The following is an 18816-nucleotide window of genomic DNA, read 5'->3' as shown; positions in this document are numbered from 1 at the left end:
GTGGGTCGGATCGACAACAGCACAGAACAGCTGACCACGGACACGGCCATTGCCATGGAAGCAAGCTCGTCGCACTCGTCCTGTCGCCGCTTGCATCCATGCATCCACCTCCCGCGATGGTCGGTGCCTCTCCCTCCCCCCCCCGCCATGCATGGCACACTTCTACTCTCCGAACACTCTGCGTGGGGCAGGTAGGCTGAGCCTCTTGACCCACAAGGTTGGCCGGGACGCTGGCCGTCCCTTGCCCACCCCTGATTTGGATAGACAGGCACCGTACGGTGTGGCGTCGGGGCAGCGTGCACCGCGGCATGCGGCGCAGAGGCAGGGGCAAGAGCAGGAGTAGCACAACAAGCTCCGACGTAGAAGCACGCAGCGTACAAGGTTTGGCAGCGTGCTTGGCGGCTGCGACTCGACGACACGACTACGACCGGATCTGCTGGTTGCGTGTCTAGCTCGCCCTGCACATTGTCACGTTGCGGCACTGGCTGGCACTGGCACTCGCGCCGAGCTTGAGCTAGTTTCCAGCGGATGGATGGATCCTTGCATGTCACGATCGGAGGCCATGTGGGTGTCTCATTATGGATATCTACGCGAGGCGAGTGAGCGAGACGAGACAGTGCAGGAATCGGCAGTCTCGGCGATGTCGCAGCCGCATCGTCGCACCTCGCTCGCCACCCATGCATCCCATCGCCGGGCCGCCCGACCGACCGACCAATCGATCGCAAGCCAGTACCTGCTGCGTACCCAGCGTGCGTGCGCCGCCAACCCCAACCCGACCCGAACGCACTGCCTCGAGCCCATCGCACACGCCGCACAGTGCCAACTTTAATGCAATTATGCCTCTCCTGTTCCTTGTCGCGCGGCAAGAGTGACAAGTGGCGAGCAAGCCTTGCCTTTGGTGTGCACAACAAGGTCGTCGTCGTCGCTTGCTCGTCGCTGCGTCATCGTCCATCGACCGCACGCACGCAGTGCACAAATATATAGCCCAGGCCAGGCAAGTACGCATCACGCAGCCCCATCCTTACCCCCCACCCCTCTCCCCACCAACACCCACACCATGGCCGCCGTCGCCATCCTCGCTCTCACGGCCGCGTCGTTCGCCGGCACGCTGTACGCCGTCTTCTCCGACGACGAAGGCCAGGGGACTGTGATGGCCGAGCACAAGGCGGCTGTGAGCGGCGATAGCAGCGTTGCCCACCACCACGACGACGCCTCCGAGAAGACCGACCTTGCCCACCCACCAGCCGGCCGCATCAACTCGCGCCATCATCGCCACCACCGCGCGCGAGTGCATCCACCAGCTGCGCTATAGCCCTGCGCTTGCTGCTCGACCTGACCTGACCTCAACTCGACTCGACTAGACTAGACCTAACGATAAACGACCCAATTGAGCCCGCCGACGCCTTCAAACTCCCAAGCCGACGCCCACCTGGACGTCATTGCTGGAATCGTATCCTACCCATGCCAAGCCACAGTAATATACACCTTCGTGCCGCGGAATGCGGCGTCTTCTAGCCGCGCCCACCTGCTGCGGCCTTTTCTCTCTCTGCTAGTCTATGCATTACAATCTAGATAGTGCTGCCTGCGGGCGGCTACACCTTGACCTTTGTGCCGGCGCCCGCGATCTCGCGCTCCGCCCAGCCGCGGCGATACTGCTCGGCAGGGTTGGGCGTGAGGCCGAGCTGCACGGCCGCCTGGAGCGGCCAGTCGACGTTGCGCAGGATCTCGCGCCCGAGCGAGATGAAGTCGGCCTCGTCGCGCTCCACGATGCTGTTGGCCAGCTCGGGCGTGTTGATGATGCCCACTGCGCCGACATACAGCCCCGGCACGTGCTTCTTGATGTGCGCGGCGAACGGCGCCTGGTACGCCTCCACGACGGGCACTTGCTGGCGCGCGTCGTTGCCGCCCGACGAGAGGTCGAGGAGGTCGACGCCGGCGTCGCGGAGCTGCGCGGCGAGGTGCGTCGTCTGTTCAATGCCCCTGGGGCAGCGTCAGCTCGGCCCACCACAATCGCCACGCGCACTCACCACCACGCATACTCCTCCTTCTCGCCCTCAAACTGCTTCTCGGCACCGGCAACACCTTCGATCCACTCGGTCGCGCTGATACGGTACTGCACGGGCCCGTCAAACGCGGCACGCACGGCGCGCGCAATCTCCAGCGCGAGGCGCACGCGGTTGTCGTAGCTCCCACCGTAGGCGTCCGTCCGCTTGTTCGTGTTGGGCGACGCAAACGAGTGGATGAGATACCCGTGCGCGCCGTGGATCTGGACAAAGTCGAACCCGGCCGCCTTGGCGCGGCGCGCGGCGGCCGCGAAGCCGTCGACGACGCGCTTGATGTCTGCCTCGGTCGCCTCCGCGGGCTGGAGGTATCCCTTCGAGAAGGTGATCGGCGAGGGGCCGTACACTGGGGCGTCAGATCGACATGCAGCAAGTAGGGCCGGGCAGCTCACCGTCCTTCGCAAAGCCGCCGTTCTCGTCGGACGCGATCAAGCCACCAGTCCACCCAGCCTCCTTGACCACCCAGGTCGTCTGCGTGCCGGCCTTACGACCAGCATGCGCGAGCTGGATGCCCGCCTTGCCCTTGTTGGCGTGGATGAAGTCGGTGACGCGCTTCCAGCTCGCGATCTGCTCGTCGTCCCACAGCCCGGCGTCCTGCGGCGAGATGCGGCCCTCGGGCACGACGGCGGTGGCCTCCGTCAGGACCGAGCCCCACCCGCGCAGGGTGAGCGAGCCGTAGTGCACGAGGTGCCAGTCGGTCGCCTTGCCGTTGTCGGCCGAGTCTGGGGGTGAGGCGTGAGCAGGTTGATGGCGAGGAAAACCCTCAAACCTACAGGTACACATCGGCGCAACCAGCAGCCTGTTCGACCACTCGACACCGCGGATGGTGAGCGGCTCGAACAGCTTGGGCAGGGGAGTGTTCGGCGCGTCCCTGCTCGGCACGACGGCGCCGATCTCCGCTCGCTGGACGTTGGCGAACTCGTGGTAGCCGGCCACGCGGGGGGCGGCGACTGGCGTGAAGGGGTACTGGACCTCTGGGGTGGCAGCGACGACGGTCATGGCGGCGGTGTTGTTGGGGAGGGATGCAAGAGCACACCCCTCGCGCGACTTTATGTTGTCGCGATGGTGGAGGTTGCTGACTTATGCTGAGCTCGTTCCCCCCATGGAAATGGCGTCATTTCCGGGTAAATCGACGACGTGCCGTGCTCAGGTCGGTTTGATCTGGCCACATCACGCCTGCGCAAACGTGGGCTGAGAGCTGCTTTGCATGCATTGTCGGAGATGGGCCGAAGGACACCTCGCTAGCCGCATAGATTAGATGCATAAGCACGAGGATATGAAGAGGAGACGTATGTAGTATCCGGGCTTGGCTGGAAGAAACAAGACTGGATAAGCAGTCGGAGATGGCCGGTTTGGTCAGCCGCGGTGCCGACATGCCTCCCGACTCTGGCCCGTGGCAACTGGGCCTTGCCTTGTCGGCTTTGAAGCGCGCCAGACTCAGCAATGGGCCACGACCGCCACGGCCGCCGGCACAGCACGATATCCCATGCTCCTCCACCCCGGCATCCCGCAATCACTGCTCGTCTTCTGCCTTGCCGGCCTCGTCGGCATCCTCGCGCTTGTTGGCGCCGCCGCCGCCCCGCGCGTCGATCTCCGCGATCCGGTCCACGGCCTCGAGGGCGGCAAAGTAGCTGAACGGCAGGGTGACGATCCAGAAGCCGAGGTTGAGCGCGGCCGTGATGATGAGGTTGGAGGTGGTCGCCTGGACGCCGTACCCGACCGCATTGGACGCCGTCTCGATCCCGCGCAGGATGGACGAGTAGCGTACCTGGTCCCCTGGGCTGTCGGACAGCGTGCCAATCGACCAGTAGATCCAGTTCTCGACCACGCCAAAGCAGATGCTCTCGAAGACGAACGCGCCGAACCCGCGCCCAAAGGTGCGTTGGTCGGCCCAGTCCAGCACGGGCTTGGTACGGTGGTACTCTGTCTGGATGACGACCGCCCACACCCACGTGCCGGTGTTGAGGAGGACCAGGAGGCCGAAGGCCGTGAGCGCGCGCACGCGGCGGGACTTGTGCCACGCCACGTCGACGATACACCCCGCGACCCAGGACGAGAGCGACTGGACGATCGCCTTGGTGAAGCTTGCCAGCGACCGCGAGCGCACCGTGAAGTACGTCGCCATGTACGTGCCCGGGTAGGCCTCGGTCCAGCCGTAGTACCAGATCATGGGCGCGAGCAGGAGGATCGGCTTGGAGATGAGCAAGCGCCACATTGCGCGGGCCTGCTCGCGCAGCGTGATCTTGGGCGCGGAGATGCGGCTCCCGTCGTCGCGGATCACCTTGTGCGGGTTGGACAGCGCGAAGGGGATCAGCGCGCCGAGGCACTGGATCGCGATGAAGGCCTGGTAGGTCTTGTATCCTACTTTGCCTTTATGGTTGACCTTGACATTCAGCGCGAGGCTCACCGCCCCGCCGAGCAGGTTGCCGCAGTTGCGGAACGTGAGCCACGTCGCGACGTACCGCCCGCGCTTGTGCGGCTCTGGGTATCCCGTCGCAATGGCGCCCTCGACGCTCCAGAAGATGCCGGCGGTAATGCCGCAGATGATGCTCCCGACGTACACGAACCACACGGTGCCGTACCGGTTGTTCGTGTACAGCGCTGCCGCGTACAGCGGGAAGCCGACGGCTCCGAGCGCGAGCGTGTACTTGAACCCCAGCACGTTGGTGAAGAACGGCCCCAGGAAGCACAGGACCTGAGGGTTAGGCTGTGTGTGCTGGGGGGTAGCTCACAGTCATGCACGCGTACAGTGCGGCATTGGCCGCGTTGACGAGCTCGGGCGACTGTGAACCGCCGACGCCGAGGCCGTTCATCGCGAGCCAGATGCCCGGCGCGCAGAACGCACACACGCCCACTACGAGGATCTGGAATAGCGTCGAGCGGTAGAAGAGGCGCAGGCCTGTCGGGGGCGGGGTTCCGCCTGCGGTGGGGTCAGCGGTGCGCGTGGAGCGACTCACCATCTAGCTCGTTGGTGGTGGACATGCTGCGGATGTTGTTGGTGGGATGTCTCCTCGTGTCCCGCCGCCGCTTTAAGAACCCAGCTGCCCGCCACAGTCTGCACTCGCCACAACACGTTCTCGTGAAAAGACATGCCGCATCCCGCCACTGCGGAAATCGCCACTGGTCGAGGGACAGAGGATAAGATGCGCCATAGGAGCGCCTATGCGAAGTTAGCGAGCGTGTGCTACCTCCCTCAGCGGTGCTCAGCTGTGAGCTGTTGCAAGGAGACATCCGCAGGAACAGAGCCCCCCGAAACGCCGAAACGTGCTGACTCGACAGCGAGACGACGCCGCAGTGAGACAGGCTACAACCCGCACGCCAAGGCCGTAGGCGAGGCATCCTCCTGCGCTGCAGCCGCTCGGCGCACACTGACGATAAGATACGCCATGGGCCGTGCACGTTGCGCCACGCTAACCGAGGTTGACCGGCGTCGAGACCATGCTCGTGCTGCATCATGACCGACAATATGCAGCGGGCAGGGGGAGGGGGCGACGGTATGCCGGTTTTCCGTGTCGGTCACTACACAGGGACGGGCCAAAATTAACCGAACGAATCGAGGCACGCTTGCACCATCGCCCGCGTGTCGCTGCCAAACTGGTACGTCTTCGGAATCGGCGCCATCGTCGCGTGCGGAGGCGTGATCCTAAGAGCCCGGGGGTGCACCGAGCGAGCTTTCTGCACAGTTGCCTGGGCAGCGTCTCGGCGTGCGGGCGTCGTGGCGTCGGAGACGGCGTCGGGCCTTCGGAATCTTGTGGCCACACTCAGGCGTTGTTTACACCGTGTCACTTCGCTTCCGCACAACTTGGCTACTGTAAGTGCAGTCCGTCCCAGGCCAGAGCAGGCTACCGCCGCCTCGCTCGACATACCTGCATCCCGTGTCAATCTGTCACCACTGACTGACTGATCCAACGAAACATTGTCCATGTCTTCTAGAGCCTCTACATACATTGTCCGTGCTTCAAGGTTAAGCCGCGGCGGCACGCCCTGGCGACACACTTCCCCTCAATGCAGCTGGTAACGGTGACACTAGGCGCAGCGGTACAACTGGCACGGTCAGCGTATTCCCAGCCGAGCACACGCCCGAACTCACTCGTATCCCTGCCTGGTGGCGTTGGCCACAAGGCCGAACTCGCCGTTCAGGCAGCCTCCGCACGACTCGAGCTCCTGCGACGTGTTGATGCACTCGAACGTGTCCGTGCCGGGCACATTGCAGGCCAGCGTCGGCCGGGGGCAGAGGGCGAGGTGGTGGGATCCGCGGTCCCCCAGGCCACTGAACTGCAGACGGTGTTGGTCCTGCTCCAGGAGGAGTCGTCGCCTGTTTGCAGCTTGGCTCGGCTGAATAGGGGGCACATTGTCGTTGTAGTAGAACCAAGAGTTCCATTTGCAATTATTGCTCGCCGGGACAGGTGGCAACCCGGGGGCCCTGTAATAGCATTTGCACGAGAGAACTGTGTCCATAATTCCTGGAGAGGGGGACGTTGAGGCGGAGAAACTGGTAATCTGGTACGCAACGCTGCGACCGCATTGAGCGCAACCACCGTAGCAGTAGTCGAACATTTGTCTTGTGCTTGCAACCTGGAGATATAATTCCCAGCCGTTCTGGATGGTGTCGACATCGATGCACTTGCTGAACGGCCAGTCACGATGCCGGGGGCCAGAAGGAGGATTTACATAGCCAACGGTTGCAGAGGCGCTATTGCAGGTTCCGTAGGAGTCGAGGGCTGGGTTGTAGAGTTAGGGCAGTGATACCTCTACAGCCAGGGATCACTGCCATGCTCACGGTTTGTCATGTAGCTGGGACCATTGGTGACGACCTGGCCAGGCAGGTAGGAGAATGAGCAGGTGCAGAACCCCGGATAGTAGTACGAGAAACTGATTCGGTTGCCAAAGGTCTTAGCACAATAGTCCTGCACTGGTGAGTGGAGTGTCGTGACTTGTCCAGTAGAGTTCGGAGAAGGCTCACCTGGCAGTTTTGGTTCGAGTTGCCCATAGCAGGAGTATAGTAGTTGGGATAGTCGGCTGCGTTCGGGTGAACCTGCCACCAGGTCTTGCTGAGGCACCCGAGGAACATGGGCTGCGGGGCCAGTGGGCTCTATGCCGAGGCAAAAGTGAGCAATGAGAGTGGCACAAGTGTTAGAATGAGGCCGAACGTGGTGGTTGAAGAGTGAGGAGAATACGGGAGATTGTGTTGGCCGCGGCATGGTTTTATAGCCTCCCATGAGGCCGACGTATGGCAACGTCCCGTTGGGGCAAGGTCTGGCAACCTCCCATCCGTGTGAGGTCATGCAGTCTACCTATTGCCTGTGGTGGAAGGCATGGTTGATTGTTTTGTGGTGGCATTCTGACCGACCACAAATACCTGGGCAGGCGCCACTTTCACCCCTCATGCGCGTCAACACCGGATGCCACTGCCGAGAACCGGCGCCCTACAGTACAGAGCGGACGCCACTATATACCTCTTGCCAGCTGGTACAGCCAGAAGTGGCGAGACGTGCCTGGAGGCCCAGTTTCCTGCAACCTCTGATCATCGGCCCCGGGGTGGTCGCCGATCCTGGAATGCGATTTTCGCGCGTTGCAGGATGGCGTAGCTGGAAAAGTTCCAAGGTCCTTGCACACCCTGTTTCCTGGGTCTAATCGACTCGGGTGCCGTGGCTCGTCGCGTTCGTGTCACCTATCCTTGAATGCCTCGCGTGTCGGCGTTCCTGGTTCGCGCCGGTTACATATCACGAGCTTAATCGTTCCGATAACCGATGTGGCGTTCCAATTCATTCGACGGATCGACGGTGCTGCCCGCCAGCAATTCGGAGCCCAACCTCGACCGACCCCTTGGCATCCATCAGCTGGGCTGGTCAACAAGACGTGGTCATGGCGCCATGCATGCTGATGGCCAGCTTCCACACCCGGTGGATGGCACGCTACGCGCGCGATCAGTTGGTGCGACGCGTTGTCAGCCACTCCCTGAAAGCTTCTTCCAGCCGACTCTGCGACCAATCAACGTCCATGAGGTTCTAGAGTCCACTTCTAACGCACGCGCCGTCCTTGAGCGCCAAGCCACGCTGGCAAGACCGTACAGAGCACTTCCCACCCACACATCCGACGTCTGCCACCCCATTAATAGCCGTGCAGCTGGATGGAGTTTCAGCAGGGATCCTGTCTTCCGCTCGCGAGTAAGTACTGACTCTTGCCCAAATGAGGTTCCGTTGGCCGCCACGCCATACTCGCCGTGGACACACCCGCCGCACGACTCGAGCTCCAGCGACGTGTCGACGCACTCGTACCCGTCCGTGCCGGGAACGGCGCAGGCCAAGGTCGGCCGGGGACACAGGGCGAGGTGGTGCTGTCCGCGATCGCCGATGCCGTTGAACCGGCGGCGGTTCTGCTGATGCTGCTCTTTGAGACGTCGCCGCCTGTTGGCGGCCGGGCTCGGCTCAAGGGGCAGGTTGTCGTTGTATAGGAGCCACGAGTTCCATTGGCAGTTGTTGCTCGGCGTTGCTGGCCCGTCATTTGGCCTGTCGTAGCAGGCGCACTCGAAAGCGGTGACCAGGTGGCTGGGCGGTCCTCCGAGGTTTGGGGGGTAGAATCCCTCCACCCTAAGCGCCATGCTCGTGCCCATTGTTCGGCAATAATCATAGCAGTCAGCCTTGATGTTGCCTGTGGTTGAGGAGACAAAGGCTTTGGCGTTGGGGAGCATTTCAGGGAGGCACACGCTGAACCACCAGAAGCGGCGGTTGGCCCCAAACGTGTTCACCCAGGACACAGTCACCGAGTTTTCGTCGCACGTGCCGTAGGCGTCGACCGCTGGGGGAGTTAGCACCCTGATACTTATAGACACAGCGATCATCTGATATAATCACGGTTTGTCATCAGGTTGATAGTCTCTCCCGTGTCCGGGTCGGTCACCTGGCCAGGGAGGAACCAGTTCGAGCAGGCGAAGAACTGGGGAGAGTAGTACGAGAAGCCGTTTCCGTAACCAGAGCTAGAACAGTAGTCCTGAGTCTGTTCAATGTCCGCGACTTGAACAAGACGACGAACCTGACATTGTGCGTTGGAGTCCTCCTGAACCCAACCCCACTTGTTGGGATAGTTGGGTGCCTCCGGGTGCTTCTGCCACCACTCCTTGCTCAGACATCCGATGAACAGTGGGTCCGGCTCTGGTGTCTGTGCCGCGACGAACGTGGTGAGCCATGCCAGTGGCACAAGGGCTGAAATCAGGCCGAGCATGGTTGCTCGAGAGAGGAGGAGGAGAACGACACATGGGAGGTTGCTGACAGTGGCGAAGAGTTTTATTCTCCCACCTTGGCCGCCCGAGGGGCTCGTGTAGAGTGTAGGGGCAGAGGATACAGCTGAGGCGGTGTTGTTCTCAGATGGTGGTCTCGTATGACTCAAAATGGCGCTGACCGGTGCCAAAGATCTGAAGAGGCGCACTGCACCTGCCCACCCGCCCAGCCGCGTCAACGACCGAATAGACGCTGCTGACCAGACCCCACAGCCTCTCTCTCAAGCTGACACGGCGCCCAAGTGCTCGAACAGCTCAAACGCCGGGTTCTCTGGGCCAAATCAGCCTCCAACCCCACCTGCAAGCCCCGTATCGTTGTCATAGCACTCGCCAGCGCCGTTGTGCAATGCTCGCTCGTCGATCCTTTGAATGTCGCCGCGTTCCTGGCTTGGCGGCAGCTCCTTGAAAGGCGCCGGTGGCGTTTAGGGTTGATGGCGTTTCGACGTCTCTCCCGCGCAAATTCAGTGGCGACCCTCGACGGCAGCCTTGTCTTGGCATCGGACAGTCAGTGACATCTCGTGATCTGCTCGTGTCGTACCTGCATACTGGTGGCAGACCGCGCGGCTGCATTCTTCGTCGGTCTCGTCTGTCTCGCGTGTCACTCGTTCCGCGGCCCCGACACAGTCTCAGCCACTCCGAGCAATCTTCTCCGCGCAGAATCTGCGGCCAAACCAATGTTCATGATGAAAAGTTCTGCAGTCTAATTTCTAACACACGCCCCGTTCTTGAGCGTCAGGCCGCGCTGGCACGACCGCACATCGCAGTTTCCCAGCACGCATGCGACCTCTGCCACGCCGGGAATAGCAGTGCAACTGATGGAGGTGTCAATCAGCTGGTCTCCAGTCCTCATCCCCCAAGCCACTCACTCTTGCCCAAACATGGTCACGTTGGCCATGACGCCATACTCGCCGTGCACACACCCGCCACACGACTCGAGCTCCTCGGCCGTGTCGACACACTCGTACGCATTCGTGTCAGGGACGGTACAGGCGCGTCGTGGGTGCGGGCACAGCGCGAGATGGTACTCGCTCTCGGTGTGTGGGCGGTGCAGGCGCTCTTGCGGCATCGCCTTCGACCGGCGACGCCGCATCGCAACCGTGCTCGGGGAGACAGCGATGTCCGAGTTGTACCACAAGTACGAGTCGTACTTGCAGTTTCCGTTTGCGGCAGGCGGCGGGCTTCCAGGGGGCGTCACGAAGCACTGGCACTCCATGACCACATTCCAGTCGGTGGTGCTGTTCTGGGGCATTCCATAGCCCGGGTCAAAGTTGACCAGCCGCATGGCCATGCTGTTCCCCCCCCTCTCCTTGCAGGGGAAGTAGCAGTAATCAGGAAAGTTACCCTTGTAGTAGAAAATACTCTCTGATGGTAGGGGTTCGTTCATGCACACGGTGAAGGGGGCGAAGCGCTTGTCGAAGGGGTACCACTCGGGTGGATCATTCAACCAGAAAACTGTCATCGAGTTGGCGTCGCAAGTGCCGTAGGCGTCGACAGCTGTGGATGGATAAGCCAGCCCCCAGACCACGATCCGAAATAAAACACTCACGGTCCGTAAGGTAGTTTTCAACAGTGTCCGTCGCCTCGTTGTAGAACTGGCCGTCCGAGAACAAATTGGAGCAGGAGCAGAATCCCGGTTTGTAGAATGCAAATCCTCTGCGTTCGGTGTTGGTGTCTCCGCACAGGGCCTGTGAGGTGGTCGGTAGCCATCCTTTGGTACCGTTCAATGTCATCTCACCTCGCATCCGGCCGAGGAGTCTGGGTATGAGGGATTGGGAAATAGGTTGGGCCTGACATTATTCGCGTCAGGGTAGTTGTCCCACCACGTTTGGGACAAGCATGACAGGGCGTTGGGGTTGGCCTGGGCCGCGACGGAGGCGGCACCAGCGAGTGCTGCGAGCGCTGGGACCAAGCCGAGCATGGTGAGGGGAGAGGAAATGCGAGTTGTTGGGGAGGTTGGATGCGGGCGAGTCGCTTTTATACCCTCGTTCTCCACCGCACGATATGACGCGACGAGGTTAGATAGCCTGCCGGCTGGGCGTTGACTTCTCATTAATGACTCAATCTGGATGGAGCTCCCTGTGAGGCGGCGTGACGCCTCCTGGCCCATGATGGAGTGGAATCGACGAGTTGCAGGATCATTGACCTATACTCGCTCGTCATCTGTCAATTGGGGGTGGGCCAATGTCTCAGGCAGCCGTCTGGCGATGCCCTTCCATGCAACCCTTCCATCAACGCGTTCGTCCAGTCTTCTGTCAAGGCAACCAACTCCAGCCACCAACGGGCGTCTTTGAGTGCCACTGTCTGCACGCCCTCCAACGGCTTTCTTTCAGCGATTCTCTCCCCCAAAGCGCGCCCCCCTGTGTCAATGTGATCTCTGGCGCAGATCAGCCATCCAGCCAGGCGCGCGTCCTTGAATAACCCGCGAAGGGCTTGGCGCCACAACTTTGAGCCTTGAAACTTGCCCTCTGGTGGCGACGCCCTGGGCGTTTCGACAGAATCCGGCGGAATTCAGTTTCGATTAGCCAGGTCTTGGCACTATCCTGGGTGCAGGGCTGGCCGTGCGAGCAAGTCATTTTGGGGGACGTCACGAGCAATTTGTACTGTACGGGCTGCAAGTGAGTGTAGAGGTCGGGGACCCCGCCAAAAGAAACACACTTTCGAAACTTCTGTCGCCTGCACGACCAAAGTGAAGCAAAAAGTGTCCATACCGCCTCACCGTACTGTACAATCTATGATCTAACGCAGACACCATCCTGCAGACTCCGCCCCCCTTGGCATGACTGCACTTCACACTGTCCCCGGATGCACGCAACGCTGGCGATGCCGGGAATGGCGGTGCAACTTCGCGGGTGTTAGCAGGGTCATGAGCACCGCCCGGGGTAGTATTACGCATAACCCTGTTGTCCTTGGAATTCAGAAACGCTGACGCAGGGGCCCTAGGCATTGTCAGTGCTTTGCAGCTCGGCGAGCAAGCTCTCAGCTCGCCTGGCATCCTGCGGGCGAATCATCCGGGATGTTCTCGTCCCACCACTGGGTGGGGAAATCAAAATACTGGGGATCCACATTCCACCAGAAAAGGCTCATGCATCCGAGGAAACTGGGGTTGGAAGTTTGAGCCGCGACCGATGCGAGCCATGCGAAGGGAGCGATGGCGAAGAACCAGTTGATCATGGTGGGCTGATGATGCGGTGGGGTGGGGGAAGGTTGCTTGATTCCCCAGGTACGTTTATGTGCTCTTATGTCCACTAGATATGCAAATGTGTCCATGAGGCCAGCTGCCACAGCGGGCGCTGGAAGGTGAGCCCTGTAAACGACGCCACACCGCGGCCGCCGGGTCTCGTGTCAATTATCAAGTACTGGCCTTCAATGAAGGGGAACGCCAGGTCTTGGCATCGTCATGGGACAGGACCGTGGCTGCCAGAACAGTCACCACGGTATATTTCCACGATTGCAGGTACAACAGGCGTGGCAATGTTTATGCCTGGCTGACGTGTTTGTAGGCCGGCTGCACGTGTGCATTCGACTGCGTGTTTCGGACACACCCCGGGCACTCGGTCGACTGGAAGCTGGCAGGAGCTGGAAACGGCAGCGCGGCATGAATTGATGTGGCGGCGCGCACGATTAGAGAACAGCAGCTGCGGACCGCTCGCTACCGCCAGCTGGCTGCCCGCCACCCCAGCCACCACGGCCCTGCCCTCACCGCCAGAGTCACTGGGCAGAAGTCCCTGCGGTCCGCCTTCGTGGCGGTGGACCGACAAGGCATAGTCACCTGGCGGCCGGGCTTGAGTCAATCATGTGAGTCGTGCCAGGTGGGGGAGGATGGGTGGGGGAGACGAGTCCGGGGGGGGGGGGGGGGTCAGTAACCACCCAACACGCGAGTCTCGGTACCCTGAGGAAGTGTCGATGAACAACCAGAGTCTCTGAGAAGAGCCCCAGCCCAAGGCCGCCGAGATCCGACGGCCAACCGACGGCTTAAAACCCACCCCCGACCACCATCTCCATGGTCGCGTGGCCCAATGGCAAGGCGTATGACTACGACTCGTAGCAGCAGTAATCATGAGATTGCGGGTTCGATCCCCGTCGTGGCCTAGCACAGACGTGCGCAACTCCCGGGCGTGTAGCTCAGTTGGTAGAGCGTGTCATTAGCACGAGACATCCGAGGATGTCAGTCTACCTACTTGACAAGGTCTTTGGTTCGATTCCTAACTCGTCCAGCTTTTGCAGGCGGCGACGACGTACCAGCCAGCACAGCAGAGCTTCCTTTTGCTCCTGTAGTCATTGAGACGCTCGCTTGTGACTGGTTGACGGCCGCGTAGGTCGGGCGACGAGCCGGGGTTTGGAGAAAATTTCTGTCACTGATAAGATTGCGTTTGCTCCCGTCTCTCGGCCTCGGTGGCCGTCGGCGTCGTTGGCGTCACTCATCCATAAGTCGTCTCTAGCATCTACAACCCATGCGTACAAGCCCGCACCCACGCTCACCGAGAATAGGGGGTGCTCCTGCTCCTGGATCTTGCGGATCGCTTCTTTCCGTTTTTCGTCTGCGTGGTGCCGTTCTCGACCGAATGGACGCGGCCAGTGTCGGCGTCGGGGTGCTTCGAGCCCAACATCCAGCGCGCGACGTGGTCCGCGACGTTCTTCGAGTGGCGCCGGCCTGGGTGATATCAGCTTCTGAGCTAGTGTCACATGCGACTCACTGGTGCAGAAGGCATGTGGCGCCTCGATCGTCTGCGCGCGCTTCTCGCCAAGCCACTCGCGGATGAGCGGGCCGTCCTTGCCGACCCAGCCGTCGAGGTTTCCGCTCGACCAGAGGCCGTGAACGCCCTGCCCCTCGGGCAGATCAGTCTGGCCCAGGAAGAATGCCTGGTCCGGTGTGCGGATAATCTCCATCTCCGAGTGGGCGAGGTGCAGGACGTGCTTGAGAGTCTCGTAGGACGACACGAGCGCCTGGGTTGGCGCCGGCAGGCGCGCGTACGTTGGGAGGTAAGGCGCGACGTGGGCAAGGTACGGGATCGCGGTGCGGAACGGCCTGTGGAACATGGGCTGGGAATGTTAGCCGAAATCAGGAGAGCGTGGCGTTACGAAGGCCGACGGCCTGGTTCTCGACACAGCTACGACCCGCCCCATATCCCGCAGAACCGGGCCCCGAGCCGCGGAGGCACGGGTATCACTTACCCAGAGCTTCCAGCCGTTGTACGAGTTTGAGATCCAGCCGAGCGTCGGGAAGAGGAGGTACGCGGCGTGAATGCCCTTTACGCGCTTGAGAAGCTCGACGGTCATCCAGGTGCCCATCGAGTGCGCCGAGATGCTGAGCTTGGGCTCGTCGGCGCGGTGCTCCTTGGCCCAGTGGCCGAGGGAGTCCTGGAGGGCCTCGACAAACTCGACCTTGGTCGTCGTCTGCTGGTGAATGTTGAGCGGCTCCTCGGGCGCATCGACCGACGGGTCCCCGCCGACGTGCGACGACGTGATGATCGCGTACGAGTCTGGCAGCTGGTCGTACAGATTGTTCAGGAACTTGTGGTAGTAGTCTGGGAGACCGGGGTTGCCTGGGCGTGTGTCAGCGTCGGCCGCTCAAGTGCAACTCACCTGGGATGAAGACGAGCACATGCTCGGGTGGCGAGTCTACGCCGTGCCGCGCGGGCCAGTAGTCAACGAGCACGGTGCCCTGTGCGCCGCTCTTCGCGTGCTCAAAGCTGTGTCGGTGGGGGACCGAGGGTGCTGCTGGTGTCGCGACGGCGCCGTTCGTCGAGGTTGAGTCTGCTGGAGCCTTCGGCGCAGCCTTGGCCTTGGGCAGCGGCGCCTTGAGGAAAGCGAGACGCGAGTCCATCGTCGGGGTCGGTGCTGTGCGGAGCGGGCGGACGAGGAGGCGGGCCAAGCAGGTGCGTGTTGCCTGCAGCTTTTAATCCACGTCAGTCAACGACGCGGTGTAATGTTGTTGTAGAGAATGCAAGCAAGGCAAAAGGTTGTGGATGATGATTGAGTTGTTCGGGCATGGGTCACGACGCGACGTGGGCGGGCAACACGTTTGATCGACGCGCTCACCAGACGCCGCGGACGGCCGGTTATGTCAGGGTGGGGTGGTGGTGAACAACCTCCACTTTGGTGGTCCACTCCGTCTGGCTCTTGACGACGACAACAACAACAACAACAACAACAGCAGCAGCCACGACGACGACGACGACGACGACGACGAAAGCGACAATGGTCGTGACGACACGAGTGTGCATGAGGACAGGTAGGTCTGTGGTCACGAACACATGTTCCCAAGCATCCTTGTGTAAAGCCTCGCCGAGGCTGTGCGGTGCGACAACGCGACCCCAGCGTCATTGACAGATCGACTGGTACTGTGCTTCTTCGCACTGCGTGCAGCAACAGCAGCAGCAGCAGCAGCAGCAGCAGTTATGAAGCAACCACAACCACACTTTGCACTCGCCATCGAACTGTTCTATCCACAATAATCCAACAATGTCTTCATCTTATTTCAACGCCCCACCCCACACCCAATCTGAACGTGCTCGCGTCTTGCCCCTCCCCAATCTCCACATGGAGATGGTGACAGTCAACCATTACACACCACACGGGATTGCGGGCGGTGAGTACCGGGTTGTTGGGCTTGAGGGGTCTACCTGACGCTGCTCGTAGCACAGGCTCTTGTGCGGGTCTTGACGCGCAGCACCGGATGGGTCGACGCAACTCACATCGAGCTGGGTGACGAGGGGGCGCGCGTGCTCATGGCCGGCCTCGGTAAATGGCTCACTGTAGTGGATGAGCCGCGGCAGTTTGCAGTGGCCGAGGCTTCTCATCCCAGTAGCACAGTGGCTGTTCTCCCGCGATGCCGTGTGCACAACTGGCTCAAAGTACAATTGCTGAGCGTCTTGGGCCGGACGCCGCAGGAAGAGCCTGTACCTTTCTTGCCGCGCTCCTTCCGAGGAATCAGCATTCTCCGGCTCAACCAGAATGACATTGGCGACGAGGGGCTCTGTGCAGTGCTCACGTACGCAAGTCAGGACTGGAGCTTGACAGAGGTCTTTCTCGAGTGCAACAACTTCAAGGTGAGTGACGGAGTCGATGCCGTGCTGAAGCGTTTGGGCAGCTCCAAGACGCAGATACTCTGCGCCAAGCCGTCACGCACCTCAACAACTCGGGCCTGCAAAGCCTGTCGCTGTCAGACAACCCCCTAACATCCTCAGGAGTCATCCAGCTGTTCAACTTGCTCGACGCACCATGTCTACGCGGACTCGACGTTGGCGGGTGCCAAGTCGGCGCAGAATGCCTCCCAGCCATCGTCGGCTTCTTCACCTCACCGCGGGGCCGAAGGCTCCACGATTTCGAGATGAGGACTCATGGGCTTGGAGAAGATGACGTGCGAGAGCTCCTCGACGGCCTTGAAGGCGGGAACTCCGGTCTCACAACCTTTGATGTGCTGCCCAGGCTTTTCACCGTGGTGCCAGGCATGTTCGAAATACCCCCTCCCCCCATCGATCGAGGCCGTCGACTCTGTGACCGCAATGGCGACCTCGCCTGGCGGGTGAGGGTGGCTGCTGTGCGGGCACTGGCGCCGACGCGAATCATTGTGCACGGTCTCAAGCTGCCAGCCACGGAGGCGACCGTTGTGCAGCCCAGCAAGTCGCACAAGCGCTGGCCATCGAGGGCACTCAAGGCATTGCGCCCCGTGCCTCGCCAAACATTCCCGCTGCTCGACCTGCCGCGCGAGATCCAGCTCCAGATTGCGCGCCTCTGCTCGGGTGACGCCAATGCCTTCAGCGGCGCGCAGTGGTCCCGCCTGACCGCGTACGCTTCAGACCGCAAGACGCTGGGCTCAACACCTCACCGGGGTCCAGTCGATGTGCGCAACGACGAGAGGAGGCGCCGCATGCTGCGCGAGTTTGACCAGTGGTTCTCTGGAATCGACTGCTGGTCGTGGGAGAGGGACTAGTGCGTGGAGGGGGGAGGGCACACGGGCAAGGTCATACGGACACTTGATGGACAGTGCTGAGCTGAGCACGACGCCAAGCGACGACGTGCTGCACAACTCACATGACGAGATAACGCTGACTGTGAGGTATGCGATTGCGAGACGAACCGAGGCACGTCGCGTTGCTGGCTGATCGGGCGTGGCCGAAACCGACATCCTGATTTATCAGCCCCACACAAGGCAGACAACAATGGCGTCATCAGTCATTCCTCGCGTCGCGACCATTCCATCGTCGTCGTGTGCAGCACACATCACACCATCGAGCGCGTGGAGACGAGCTCGTTGGGCACGTTGGGGCACGGTATATAGTGGGCTGCGTTCTCAGCTGACAGCTCCGACTGACTCCCAAGACGCACCAACCCACAACAACACAATGACCAACGCCATCCCCACCAGCCAGCGCGCCGTCGTCCACGCCGAGCCGGTACGCCGCTCCCCCCCCCCCCTCCCCCAAGCGCCCAGCTAACACCCGCAGGGCTCGGTCGAGATCGTCACGATCCCCGTGCCGACGCCGCAGGATGACGAGGTGCTCATCCGCGTCGCGCACTACGCCATCAACCCGACCGACTGGAAGCAGGTCGACACGAGCGCCACGGGCCGGGGGACGGTCGTGGGCGTCGACGTCGCGGGCACCGTCGTCGCGCTCGGGCCGAACGCGAGCCGCTTCAAGGTCGGCGACGTGATTGCCGGCCTTAGCCCAGGCAACAAGTTCAAGGACAATGGCGGCGCGTCAGAGTACGCCCTCGTCGAGGAGGAGCTCGCGTTCGCGCTCCCCAAGGGGCTCGGCACGGCCGACGCCGCGACGTGGGGCATTGGCGCCGGCACGGCCGCGCAGGTGCTGTTCCAGAGCCTGGGCAACGCGTTCCCTGTGCCCGGCACGCCTGCGGCCCCGCTCAACAAGTGGTTCCTCGTGTCGGGCGGCAGCACGGCCGTCGGCCTCTTCCTCGTCCAGCTCGCCAAGCGCGTCGGCTACAGCGTGGTCGCGACGGCGTCCCCGGCCAACTTTGACCTCGTGAAGAGCTACGGCGCCGACGCGCTCGTCGACTACCACGACGCGGGCGCCGCCATCGCCGAGATCAACAAGGTGACTGGCGGCAAGGTCGCGCAAGGCGCAGAGCTGTACGGCGGCCCCAGCTGGGACATCTCGGCCAAGGTCGTGCCCGAGGGCTCGCTTGCCGCCATCGTCGGCGGCGACCCGACCGACAAGGCTATCCTCAGCATCCTCGGCTACGCGCTCAAGCGCAACAAGGCGACGTACCGCGAGAAGGACCACGACTACACCGCCAAGTTTTACGCGCTCGTCCCCGGCCTCATCACCAAGGACGGGGTCAAGTCGGGCACTGTCACTGAGCGGATCGGCATCGAGGCCGTCGCGCAGGGCCTCGCGGATAACAAGAAGGGCGTGTCGGCCACCAAGATTGTCGTCAAGATTGCGCAGTAGACGTTGTCAGTTGTATGATATGCAGAAGTTGTGAGGACATTACGACGCATTATACATGGCTATGACG

General features: G+C 61.7%; 8 protein-coding genes and 2 non-coding genes across 10 annotated transcripts; 5 read left to right on the top strand and 5 right to left on the bottom strand.

The window, feature by feature from the left end:
* Window positions 1–1057: 1057 nt before the first annotated feature.
* Window positions 1058–1312, top strand: LOC62_04G006250 (uncharacterized protein; the record flags this gene model as incomplete). Its single annotated transcript, XM_062772812.1, has 1 exon — window positions 1058–1312. The coding sequence occupies one exon, from the start codon at window positions 1058–1060 to the stop codon at window positions 1310–1312; it is 255 nt and encodes an 84-aa protein (XP_062628796.1).
* Window positions 1313–1592: 280 nt separating this feature from the next.
* On the bottom strand, window positions 1593–3059 carry SPBC23G7.10c_0 (Putative NADPH dehydrogenasec; the record flags this gene model as incomplete). The annotated part of the gene is made up of 4 exons (XM_062772811.1): window positions 1593–1980; window positions 2028–2406; window positions 2453–2782; window positions 2834–3059. The coding sequence occupies 4 exons, from the start codon at window positions 3057–3059 to the stop codon at window positions 1593–1595; spliced, it is 1323 nt and encodes a 440-aa protein (XP_062628795.1).
* A 3087-nt stretch (window positions 3060–6146) lies between these two features.
* Window positions 6147–9281, bottom strand: LOC62_04G006247 (uncharacterized protein; the record flags this gene model as incomplete). The annotated part of the gene is made up of 3 exons (XM_062772810.1): window positions 6147–6687; window positions 8240–8858; window positions 8915–9281. The coding sequence occupies 3 exons, from the start codon at window positions 9279–9281 to the stop codon at window positions 6147–6149; spliced, it is 1527 nt and encodes a 508-aa protein (XP_062628794.1).
* Window positions 9282–10036: 755 nt separating this feature from the next.
* Window positions 10037–11254, bottom strand: priA_10 (Protein priA; the record flags this gene model as incomplete). The annotated part of the gene is made up of 4 exons (XM_062772809.1): window positions 10037–10148; window positions 10203–10830; window positions 10883–11021; window positions 11072–11254. The coding sequence occupies 4 exons, from the start codon at window positions 11252–11254 to the stop codon at window positions 10037–10039; spliced, it is 1062 nt and encodes a 353-aa protein (XP_062628793.1).
* A 1058-nt stretch (window positions 11255–12312) lies between these two features.
* On the bottom strand, window positions 12313–12507 carry LOC62_04G006245 (uncharacterized protein; the record flags this gene model as incomplete). The annotated part of the gene is made up of 1 exon (XM_062772808.1): window positions 12313–12507. The coding sequence occupies one exon, from the start codon at window positions 12505–12507 to the stop codon at window positions 12313–12315; it is 195 nt and encodes a 64-aa protein (XP_062628792.1).
* An 831-nt stretch (window positions 12508–13338) lies between these two features.
* LOC62_04G006244 lies at window positions 13339–13426 on the top strand. Its single transcript is given in 2 exon segments — window positions 13339–13374; window positions 13390–13426. It is a non-coding gene; the product is annotated as a tRNA-Arg (tRNA).
* A 21-nt stretch (window positions 13427–13447) lies between these two features.
* On the top strand, window positions 13448–13550 carry LOC62_04G006243. Its single transcript has 2 exons — window positions 13448–13484; window positions 13515–13550. It is a non-coding gene; the product is annotated as a tRNA-Ala (tRNA).
* Window positions 13551–13744: 194 nt separating this feature from the next.
* Ldah (Lipid droplet-associated hydrolase) lies at window positions 13745–15276 on the bottom strand. Its single transcript, XM_062772807.1, has 4 exons — window positions 14920–15276; window positions 14509–14879; window positions 14031–14376; window positions 13745–13987 (listed from the first exon to the last, which is right to left on the bottom strand). Exons 1-4 carry the CDS (start codon window positions 15158–15160, stop codon window positions 13812–13814), a joined length of 1134 nt encoding a protein of 377 aa, XP_062628791.1. The 5' UTR covers window positions 15161–15276; the 3' UTR covers window positions 13745–13811.
* A 584-nt stretch (window positions 15277–15860) lies between these two features.
* LOC62_04G006241 (uncharacterized protein) lies at window positions 15861–17269 on the top strand (the record flags this gene model as incomplete). The annotated part of the gene is made up of 3 exons (XM_062772806.1): window positions 15861–15925; window positions 15976–16385; window positions 16427–17269. The coding sequence occupies exons 1-3, from the start codon at window positions 15877–15879 to the stop codon at window positions 17267–17269; spliced, it is 1302 nt and encodes a 433-aa protein (XP_062628790.1). The 5' UTR covers window positions 15861–15876.
* Window positions 17270–17552: 283 nt separating this feature from the next.
* On the top strand, window positions 17553–18749 carry SPAC2E1P3.01_0 (Zinc-type alcohol dehydrogenase-like protein; the record flags this gene model as incomplete). Its single annotated transcript, XM_062772805.1, has 2 exons — window positions 17553–17732; window positions 17784–18749. Exons 1-2 carry the CDS (start codon window positions 17682–17684, stop codon window positions 18747–18749), a joined length of 1017 nt encoding a protein of 338 aa, XP_062628789.1. The 5' UTR covers window positions 17553–17681.
* Between the last annotated feature and the right edge of the window lie 67 nt (window positions 18750–18816).

Source organism: Vanrija pseudolonga, chromosome 4 (assembly GCF_020906515.1).
Source record: "Vanrija pseudolonga chromosome 4, complete sequence".
Lineage (NCBI taxonomy): Eukaryota > Fungi > Basidiomycota > Tremellomycetes > Trichosporonales > Trichosporonaceae > Vanrija > Vanrija pseudolonga.
This window is presented reverse-complemented; position numbering and strand designations above follow the sequence as displayed.